At 43.7% G+C, this 11,710-nt stretch overlaps 1 protein-coding gene across 1 annotated transcript in view; it reads left to right on the top strand.

The window, feature by feature from the left end:
* Positions 1 to 3,623: 3,623 nt before the first annotated feature.
* The window catches only part of itga1 (integrin, alpha 1), a 41,255-nt gene continuing 33,168 nt past the window's right edge, over positions 3,624 to 11,710 (top strand). The window contains exon 1 of the mRNA XM_079734967.1: positions 3,624 to 4,088. Coding sequence (XP_079591093.1) covers positions 4,040 to 4,088 — 49 coding nt within the window. The 5' untranslated portion in view covers positions 3,624 to 4,039. The remainder of the gene's footprint in view (positions 4,089 to 11,710) is intronic.

The following is an 11,710-nucleotide window of genomic DNA, read 5'->3' as shown; positions in this document are numbered from 1 at the left end:
TCATTCAGACCGGGGTAATCGATGCAGGGTCGGAGGGATTTGTCCTTATCCACAAAAAAAAAATCCAGCAGGAGATGAAGAGGGACGGATGATGCCTGCTGCCAGTGAGTTGTTAATGTATTCGTCCATGGCCTTGGTTTCAGGGGCTGACAGAGATGAGTCTTCCCCTTGGTGGTGATGAGCCAGCGAGGAGGTCAATGGCACAATCATATGGGAGGTGTGGGGGAAGCGAGGTGGCCCATACTTTGTTAACACCTCCTTTAAGTCAAAGTACTCGGATGGAACACCTGAGAGATCTGAGAGCTCATTAGAGGAAGAGGTGTTGAAGGCAGGTAACAAAGCAGATTTCAGACAGACCGCATGGCAATGTTCACGCCATTGTAGAATTGAACCAGTCCTCCAGTCAATATGTGGATTATGTTTTACTAACCAAGGAAAATCCAGGATGACTGGCTGCTGAGGAGCATTTATCAGGTGAAAGGTAAGTGATTCAGTGTAGTTACCTGATATGCCCAGATGAAGAGAAACAGTGCGCTGGGTAACTGCAGAGGAGGCGCTCATCCAGAGCAGTAGCCTCGATAGGCTTGACCAAGGGTTCCTGGTTAATACCCAGCTGCATGGCAAGACCATGATCCAAAAGGTTGGTGTCGGCCCCGGAGTCAATGAGGACAGAGACAGTGTGTGATTGTCCATTACAGTTGAGCTGGGCGTGAAGTAGTGCATGAGAGAGCATTTCAGAGTTCATGATACGGCTCACCAGCTTCCTCTGGATTCCTGGGGAGCCCTGTCTTTTACCTCCCTGCCCGCAGTACATGCAGCAGTTCTCCCTTTGGCGCCGCTGTCATTCAGCTGCTGACAACCTGGTCTGGCCAAGTGGCATCGGCTCAACCGGGTCTCTAGGGTCACCGACGGGAGGAGAAAACATTGAAGTCGGAGGTGACGCTGGAGACCGTGGAAAGCTCCGGGGAGTATCGGTCAGCGCTCTCTCTCGTCTTCTTTCCTGGAGACGTCCATCGATGCGGAAGGCCGTGGCAACGAGCGCGTCTAAATCTGTCGGGGGTCCTGAGCCGCCAGTTCATCCTTGATATCATCAGAAAGGCTGTAGTAGAAAGCGTCAGTCAGGGAGGAAGCGTTCCAGTCACTCTCCGCAGCAAGTGTCCGGAACTCAATGGAATAATCAGTCACTCTCCGGCTCCCCTGAACCAGATTTAACAGTCCACGAGCAGCCTCTCGCCCAGGGGTAGCATGGTCAAACACCTTCCGAATACCCTCAGAGAAGGCCATCACAGAAGAACAGAAAGCCGACTGCTTCTCCCACTCAGCGGTGCCCCAGTCCCGAGCCTGCCCCGTAAGCTGGGTGATCATGAAAGCCACTCTTGACCTCTCAGTGGGATATGTGAGAGGCTGAAGTTCAAAAGTCAACTTGCACAAAGTCAGAAAAGAGCGGCATTATCTGGAGCTCCAGAAAAGCGCTCCAGAACATTTAAGCGGGGTTCTGGACCCGGGGCAGTGGGAGGTGAAACCGCTGGCGGTCGACTGGCCTGTATGAGCTGCTGGAGCTGACCGCTCAGTCTCCAAATGTTGGTTGTGGCGTGCAGAAGCCTCCCGGAAAGCCACCTCCATAGCGGTGAATTGCTTCTCATGATGGTGTAGATCAGCAGCTTGAGCTGCTATTTCTTGATTCATTTTCTCCATGTCGGCTGGGTTCATTTTTGGCCAGATTGTACAGTCAGGTTTCACCAAATGGCAGACGAGAACCCAATAGCATGACAAGAGAAACAGTTCAGGTGAAGAAACAGTGTTTATTCCAAGCAGAGGTCAAACCAGGTAGTCAATCCGTGTAGCAAACAAATCCAGTAGGAGCAGGCAACAGGGAAGGTACAAAGTCCAAACAGGCAGGTCAATCCAGTAGGAACAGGCAAAAATGAAGGTCCAAAGTCCAAAAAGGCAGGTCAATACACGAGCAGGCAGGTTCAGGATCAGCATGAGAAGACGTGGGAGAGCTAGTTAAACACACTAGACAATCTGGCAAAGAACTGAGGGAAATGGACCGGTACATATGCTGAGGGGCTGATTAGCTGATGAAGAGCAGGCGAGTATGGGGGTGGGGCAGGCCAGGTGAATGAAAACAGCAGGTAATGCAGAGCAGGAGGGAGTGGCAGAAACCTGAAATGACATGAGTTAGTGTGGCAAAACAGGAAACAGACAAATGAAAAACTAAAGCCTTGCTGAAGTTGTGACAGAACCCCCCCCTCTAGGGACGGCTCCTGACGTCCCACCGGGCTGATCAGGATGGTCCCTATGGAAAGCTGGATGAGGTCAGGGTCCAAGATGTTACGAGCCGGAACCCATGAGTGCTCCCAAGTTGTGACAAAATCAGTATTTTTTTGTTAAGGATTTAACATACAATTTAAATGTATTACCTTCATTCAAAGAATAAAATTATACTTAGTGCCAAGTTGTATTATTTTGTTTTTGTGAACACAGGAAATATTGTTTGAGGCAAGCTATATATTTGTCATTGGCTCAAGTTATGCACTATAGATGTGAACCAATTTTTTTAATTGGTTCAATGAAAAACTTTTTCCAGAGTACCAATGTTTTAAATGGGCAGTGTAGACAGTGTATGTTACTCCTTCGATAAAAGGAAGGAACAATCTGTTTTGGACAGGTATACTAGTTGTTTACTGAAAGCTGTAAGCTAACATACGTTCACGCACGAACAGACTCAGTTTGTATACATTAGAGATTCCTTAGAAGCTGCGTGTTGCCTGAAGAGAGAAGACTCAATCGGGGACTATGTCTTGGCTTGGACAAGGCTATGTATGGTGTACTCCATAAGAAAACTACAACTTGTCTAACGCACTACAGTACCCAAGTACATTAGAACATACTGGGGCTTGATTGCCCTTATAGCCACAGCCCAGTCATCCTTGTGGCGTCCAAATTGTACTCCGTGTGTGTACACATTCACATCCTGTAATCAGAGAGAAAAAGAGGTAGGGAGAGAGAGTAAGAGAGAGAGAGGGGGAGAGAGAGAGAAAGGGGGAGAGGCAGAGAGAGAATGTTTTGTATGGCAGGATCTGTCAACCTCATTTAAGTAAATTATGTGTGTGCATGTGTGTGTGTGTGTATAGTTGGTACAGTAGGACAATAAACAAGCAATAATAAAAATACTGACAGCCAAGAGGGAACAAAGCTTTTAATAGAGAGATCGTTATTACTATTTCCTAAAAGAAGCACTTTGTAAAAATGGGGAAAATCAGACAATTCTACAGGGAGAAAAGTTGTGCCTTGCTGCCTGAGGCACCATAACACATTACATTAGGCAAATGTTTAACATTACACTGGATCACAGTTATTTTTGGATGGCAAAGAGCTGATTGCACTCTTAAAGGAAAAACTGACAGAGACTGGTTATTCATAAAACACCGAATGCCCACGTTTTATCCCCCCCTCCATATTGCCTAGTAATACAGACATTCGAGTTTCCACATATGTCAACCCTGCTTTTTTGTGACTGGTAAGATTTTCCCATGGGTTGGCAGAGACCAAGCCCTCCACTCCCTTCTGTAGTAGTAGAGTGCTCCTCATCATACGTCTCTCACTTGCCATCCCTCCTCTGGTCCGCACTGTAGACCTAGCCCTCTCTGGACAGCACATCGCAGCCTACACGCAGGATTTAAACGGGCCATGGAATAACGCACAGACCACTCAAGCTTCGTCTTTGGAAAAAAGGGATTTAACGGTCGGCTAGCTAAGAAAAGAGGGAAAGGAAATGCCCTGGAGCTCGTCCTGTCATCTTTCAGACGTCACGGCTTGTATCTGACGTTATAATAGACCCTGTCATTCAGCTAACTCACTTAAGACGTGCGTCTGGTGTTGAACACCCTCTCATTCGGCTCGACAAGGCTTGAATCTGGTGTTGGACACCGCTCACATTCAGCTCGTTAGACTTACAGTTTCTGGTGTCAACACCCTGCGTCATACGGAGAGCAGAAGCCCCCCTCGGTCGCCGGAGACCCGTGGTGTGTGAAAGATGGACCAGCGAAATGGGCATTTCGTTTTGACAACAATAGCAACAGCAGGTAAGAACTTCTTTAATATTTGAATGTTTGTTTCTCCTTTTGAGCGTTTTAAGTCGCTGACGTTTCGCGCCACTTGTAGTGACCGACTGCTCGTGTGTCTCGAGCGCATCTGTGGGGACCGCGCGCGAGATCGGCATCAGGGATGATGATACACATGATGTGATGTGTACAGTACACAGTGTTTCTGCATTATTGATGATGTACACTACACACTAGGCCTACGTTATTCATGACAAGCATGACAAAGCAGCTAAAAGGTATCCATTAGTTGAGTGGCTTAACTGTCGTGTCTCAATGGCCATCAAAAGTTTCTGGCAACTCCTGAGAGAGGCTCGTCTGGCACCCAGAGGTTCATTCAGGACGCTTCTGTCTGTGCCAACACGAGCACCGCATTTGATTTAAAACGACGACGGTAGAGGATAGGACTACTAATGCATTTATTTCAGCCTGAGCGGCCGACCGAGGTTAGAAATATATTGTATGATTCTATGAAACATTATAGAGGGGGGCCGAATGTCGTGGAGACACGGTTTGATAACATTACTTCCAAGCTAGACAATAAAAGGCAATTAAATACAATAAAAACACAATTTGAATGATTCTAATGATACATTAACAGAAGGCTTTAAGTAGTACAATCTGATGAATTAAGTGCTGGTTATAAATATTCATGGTGAAGGCTGGTGATAGCCTCGCTGACTCCTTGATTGTGGGTTCAGGGTTCATGGAGTTTATATCTCCAGGGGAAATACCGATTATTCTCTGGACAGCTTCCAAAGCCAGAGCATTCGTGCAAGACCGACCAAAGTGAGCAGTGTGTGTCTTTCTGTACCTCTGAGATTCATATGCCTCCATGTGATGCGGGCTTGTGACCGACTTTAGAGAATTGAGTTACAGATAAGAGGCATCTGGTGATAAATTGTGTGTGTGTGTGTGTGTGTGTGTGTGTGAGTGTGCGCTGCCGTGCGTGTGTGTGAGAGAGTGTGCGCTGCCGTGCTTGTGTGTGCTCCAATGCATGTCTGTGTGTGTGTGTGTGTGTGTGTGTGTGTGTGTGTGTGTGTGTGCGTGTGTGTGTGAATGTCTATTAGCATATCTGTGAGCATGTGTGAGTGTGACCAAAAGTATGCATGTGTGAATTTGTATGAGCGTGTGAGCAGTATCCATTTGAGTGTGTGTGTGTGTGTGTGTGTGTGTATGTGTGTGTGTGTGTGTGTGTGTGTGTGTATGAGCACGCGTGAGTAATGGGCATATGTGTGCGCATGTTTTTCATTATGTAGAACAAGAACAAGATGGGTTGAAGAAATCAATACAGGTTCACAAAGCTTCAGATCTAAATGAAATACATCTCGTCTCACTCACATTGGCTCCCAGTACACCAACGATAAGGAGTGAATTTTTTATGAGGCCCAATCATATTAATTAACCAATTGTCCATTACATTTCTTTCCCAAGCTCATAGTCTGAAAGCAACCTTGAGGTGCAAAAGATCCCTCATCTACAGCCACACATAGGTCAATGTTTCCTTGCTACTGGCTGGTTCTAAAAGTAATGCACTTAGCCGTGCGCATCTCGTGGCTACTCATCTGCCTGCAAGCTTTTTGTTTTTTTCAATTCAGGCCGGTTGATGTTATTTGACTGAAATGCTTGATGACGTCCTGCTATTTGTGTCCTGTCAATTTGGACAACAATGTTTTTCTTGTGCTTCAATCTATATCAGTGGCTTTCGAACTCAAGGGACACAAGGGGTCACAAGGGACTACTACTAAGTATTTTCTGCCTTGACTATTTGTCAATTGTATTTCATTAGTATGGTTGAACCCCTTCTGGACAGGGTAATGGGAATGAATGGCAGATTCTACTGCACAATAATTCCCTGGCTAAAATTACCTCCGCAGGGGGTTCAAGGCATGAAGACGCTTGGGAACTCTGTTATTCATAAGTGTGTAGATGTGAATCCCTACTCTATATAAGTGTGTAAACATGAACCCCTGTATTATATATGTGTGTAAGGTGAACCCCTGTTCTAAATAAGTGTGTAAACGTGAACCTGGCCTGTTTTATAATACGTATGTAAGGTGAACCCCTGTTCTATATACGTGTGTAACAGGTTTGGTGTTAGGACCAAACTAAGTGATTTTGTGTGGTGCTGTTGGCTCTGAGGCTCACATGTGGATATTGCGGTGGTGGTGTTTGAGCTCTGTAGAATTCCTCACTGAGAGAAAGAGAGAGAGGTGCACAGGTGGTTTTGGTTTTGCTTCCTGCAGAGTGAAGGCAGCCATCTGGATTGAATCAGACTTGGGTCACTAAAAAACGGACTCTGTGACTGGACACATGAACACCATGTAACGGTCTCTCTCCATTCTCTAGGTGTCTTTTTTCATCCACCCCCCCACGCACGCACACACACACACACACACACACACACACACACACACACACACCCACACCCACACACACACACACACACACACACACAAACACACACACACACAGACACAAGTGTAATACCAAACAGTGATAGGAAACCAGACATGATTTTAATATTCTTTATGGACCACTTAGGTTAGGTTTGATTCTCAGGCTTTAGTTATGTGTAATAGTTTATAACTCATCGAATAGGTAAAGGAAACTAGATGTTGGTCTTTAGGTAGTTGTACCATCAACCCTTGCAGTGTTATGTTTTTTGAGGTACAGTTTCTTTCATTATAGCATCGGACAGCAGACTGAATGGGTGTCTGTCTCCCCATTGAATCCTAAGCAGAGCAAACATTTTACTCATTCATTGACTCACATTGGTGGGGGATGTTCCTTAGAATTTTTTGCCATGAAGTATTACTTGTTATGACTTGTTGTTAATTCACAATGCATTATGTATTATGAAATTCCCCTTCCTCTCTTTTCAGGTGCTCACTCCTAGGTTACGCCAGTAAAAGGAATCAGCACTCATTTGATAACACACTTTCAAACACACAAAACACCCTTCAGTTTAACAGGTTCTTTATTATATTCGGTTTCAAGTGTCCATTCTTTATTTATTGTCAGTATCTATACAGCATATGTTTATAGTGTGAGTGCATTGAATGTAATTCTGCACTATTTTACAGTCAATGAATCGTTAATCTTTTGAGGAAGATCTGAAGATTATTTTTCAGCCTCTTCTTATACATTTACACATGTGTCACGCACACATGCACGCACACGAACACACACACACACACACCATATTCAAACTTTGCCTCATAAATCCAGAAAGCATATGCTTCTGATCTTTCGACTCCGATCTGTTTCTCCTCTCCTCCTTTGCTCCCTCCTTTTTTGGAGACTTTAGAAAGGCATTCCATCAAAGGTTTGTCTTGTAATTCTTCTGTGCACTCTATGTAAACGCTTGTGGAGAGAAATATCGACGGCCCAGTGCACAGGTTGCAGGCACAATGTGGAACTAGGAGGCTAACACTTACCAGACCCCTAAGGTTAGCATGCCTATGAAATGACCTGACAAATTAGCAATACAGGATTTGATTTTGATCTATTGTAGTGTGGGGCGGTGTTGTGTAGAGAAGTGTGATGTGCTCTGGTTTGTATCAGTGTTTTGTAGTGTGGTTTGATGTCTAGCATTTTTTTAATTGTTATCAGACTGATTCACATATCATTTTGGAGAATATGATCAACAAACAACAAATCTAGGATGGAATTCATGATGTTTTCTTTTGCGCTTAAAACAATGTTTACCAACCAGTGATATGCTGCTATTAGGTCTATGACCTTTTAGAGCATAGCACGTATTATAAACATTACTCATGTTGGAAGTGAATAGTTGAGCCACTTAATTCTACGTTACTTGAAAAATGTGAAAGCTTGGCAAATGTGTCACTTTGCTTATGAAAAGATAGATGCCAGAGAAAAATAGCATTTAGGTTAAACAAGTTGTGCCATTTACTTGAAATGCTTCAAAGCTTTTGTAGTGAAGCTTATGCTCAACAACTTTCTCCTCATCAGAGCGCTATCGCCATCACAAGATGTTATTCGGGGACATTTTTCTCTAAACGTCTAAATTAGGGGTTTACAGCCAGGTCCATATCTGATTTGGTCAGGGAGGCTAGATCCGTCTAGTCTGTAAACAAGCAAACGTTTGAGTCGCTCTAACCTTTACCTCTTATCCCAATAGCTCTAACAAACAAACACAACTTATTAGCACCATATATAGACTCTTTCCAAATCCTATTACGACTGGATAAAGATTTGTTTTTGTTTACTCTGGAAATGTGGATTTCATAAGAAACTTGAGATATCACATTTGGTTTTAAATTCACATTATTAGTTAACGATATTGAAAAATGCATGCATTTTGCAAAAAGCAGTTGAGTGTTGGTACCATTTACTACCCAACATCATTACATAGTAATCCGGCACAGATAAGAATGCATTCAGTACATATCTTTTTTGCACTTGATGCATCAGCAGATTTATCAGGAAGCAATCTGCAAGCAGCAAGAGCAATAACACAAAAGTTCACCGCTAGTATCACAATAAATGAAAAGATTCACCACAATAAGGTTTTTCAACCAAAGTGAAATTAGACAAAATTGTCTTATTTTATAAAGATTGACGCAATCGCCTTATTCGTGACATCCCCGCCCCACTTTGTGTTCCCATTTTGTAATGTACTTGAGAAGTTCTCAGTCAAGACCCAAGAACAGTGTTGTCTTTCTCCCCACGTGTGAGAAGTGACTTGTAACCCATGCACTTCATTGCTGCAGAGGGGTGACTTCCAGTTCACAATGCAGAGATGTGTGAGGGGGTGGGGGGGATGGTCTGCTGGTAGTGTGGGGGTGATGATTGAAGACTAGGTGAGATTATGGCATTTTGACAAACATATATACATTTCCAGGAAGGTTCTCTTGCTGTGCTGGTTAGAGGAAGTGTCTAGAGGCCTTGTGACTAAACACTAACACACACACACACGTACACACAAGCATGCACACACCCACGTGTACATACTAAAACAAACACACACACAAACACACTTGTTTCAACTCTTCTTCTTGAAACCACCACCACGGTAAAACACTTGGTAGACTTAAGTTTTGTATATTGTTTTTATCAAGTCTTTCTCAGGTTTTTCCCCTCGATTCTCTGGGGAGCTATAGGTGTTGATTCTGTTCCTGTTGTTCTGGGATACGTTTACTCATATGACCATGACAGAAATGGAATCCTTTACTAACCACTAACTAGACACGTTGTTTGTCTTGTGAGACGTGCCACAAATGCATTTGAAGTCCATGTGTATGGTCAAATGTCCAAATAGTCGATAGTGATAGAAAATTTCCAAGTGCAATTTGTATCTCCTTGTAGTCTAACTACTAAACATAATCTTACTACAGATGATAACCGGATATGTATGGGGAACAAGGTATCTCACTGTTGACATGATGATACTTTGCAATGCGTGCACATCATTTATCATTTAAGCATTGGAGTATTTTGCTACTTTGCTATCAGAGAGAAGGAATTAGGATTTTGACCACACGTCATGCACTGTTTACCTTATGCACCTTTTAATCTTACCTTTCTAGTGTATTCTCTTCCATAGCCATTTACAAGTATACTGGTGTGTGTTTATCCTGTTTTGTGCTTCCTGCACTGTCATGTCCCTGTTGTTCATACCCTCTCTCTTTCTTTTTTGTATCTGTCTTTTGTTCTATTACAAAGTAATTAAAAAAATATTCAAGCCTGGATGGTGTTAACCGTTCCTCAAACCTTTGGAGTGGACGAAGCGTTGCATATGGCCACAGCATGCACTCGCAATCCGGCTTTTGATCTATTCTGCTCTCTATTGTCTCACTTTTCCCCCAACTGTTTCTCCGGTTCCAGAACCAGAAGATGGTAGTCTGGCTCTATGCTCTGCATCTAATCCCTGGGGTCCACATGCCTTATCCCCTGCAGGAGCCTTGGCATCTTACCCCGAAACTCCCAACTCGCGTGATCTTCCTGAGCTGTCCCAAATGCCCCAACACCCTTAAAACCCTTCCTCTGGCCAGCTTTCAAAATAACTCTTTAATTCCCCATGTTTGAGTCGTTACTTATGTCAGACCTGCAAGGATACCTCCATACGTTCATGGTTCCTGCCAGCAAGTCGGATCTCCCTACCCCACCCCCACATTTCAGCACCAGCTGAAGGTGGGCTGGGGACCCCTATAGGGTCGGAAGTTCATCATGGAACCCCGTCGACCAGAGGAGAAACCCCCTGTCTGGTAGTGGAAATGACATCCCCCCCAGTACCTGGGTGTTTTGGGAATGGTAGCAAGCTGTTTAAAGAGGAGGTTTTTTTTTGTTTAGTTTTACTCTGCATCAGTGGCCACTGCTCATGCTTCCTGTGTTATCAAAGGTGGGAGTTTCCATTTGATCATTTATGACTCAAGAATGTTGTTTAACTTCACTGAAGGATAATCTTCCCTTGGATCATTATCGTGTGATCTTGAATTCTCCTCGGCCTTATCTTCAGACTCTGACACATTTTAAGACAGAGTCATGGTCTTGGACGGGACTTTCACATTCTCACAGTTCTCCCCTCCCCAACACTGACTTCAGATCATAATTTGGTCCAGTGGCCGTTTCGCTAAAAAGGCAATTTCTGTTTTGAAAGTATTCAGGATGTAACCAATTATATAACCAACAGATGGACAGATGGTTGAAACTTAAAATATAAAGATCCCTTTCATTTGACTTACATGGGCTGTACATTTTATTTTCAAACAGGTAAACCGTTTAGCATTTCCCATGGGCTGTGTCTGAAGTTCTCTCTTTGATGTAAACCACCTGGGTCAACAATGATTTCAATTCCGTGTGAATTGGAAGACCTCTCCCTTAATTGTCCAGACCTAAACTTCCTTAAAGTCCCCTTCCTTCTGAAATAAGTTAAACACCATAAAAGCGCCCATACACAATTGCTTAATTGACCATGTAATGTAATCTGGGAACGATTACAATACATGGAACTGCATGTTATTGTTGGTAACCACCCATATAGATGTGCCCTTACAATTTGAGATATCATGAGCTTATAAAAAACAAATGATCTCCTAGTCTTAGTCATAGCCATGGCTGTAGAAACAAAATAGAATACATTTTGAAACAGAATCTATAAATACCAATGCAAAATGAAAGTAGCTAGTTAACGTCAAAAACACAGACACACACAAGGCACACACCCAAGCTTAGCAAAGCACACTTTGCACGTGTTCCATGTTTCCTTTCTTTGTTTGTCTTGGCTTTGTTTTGCTTCCAGAAGCATCCTTCAGAACCCCTGTAGGCCACGGTACATAGTTGTCATGCTTAAGAAGCACATTCTATTCTTGACTTAAGGGATGGAGAAGGAAGAATTTACAAAGTTTCTCCCATTTACAGATGTGTGTGTGTGTGTGTGCTTGTGTGTGTGTCTGTGTGTGTGTGTGTTTGTGCCTGTGCGCGCGTGTGTGTGTATGCATGTGTCTGTGTGTGTATGTGTCTGTGTATGTGTTTGCACGTTTGCATGTGTCTGTGTGTGTGTGTTGTGTGTGTGTGTCTGTGCGCATGTTTGTGTGTGTTTGTATTCCTCAGTCCTGCAACTTCTGGCATGGCACAGT

The sequence above is a fragment of the Pollachius pollachius genome (genome assembly GCF_949987615.1).
Source record: "Pollachius pollachius genome assembly, chromosome: 4".
NCBI classification, from domain to species: Eukaryota; Metazoa; Chordata; class Actinopteri; order Gadiformes; family Gadidae; genus Pollachius; species Pollachius pollachius.
Note: the sequence above shows the minus strand (reverse complement) of the source record. Positions and strands in the feature narration are given on the sequence as shown.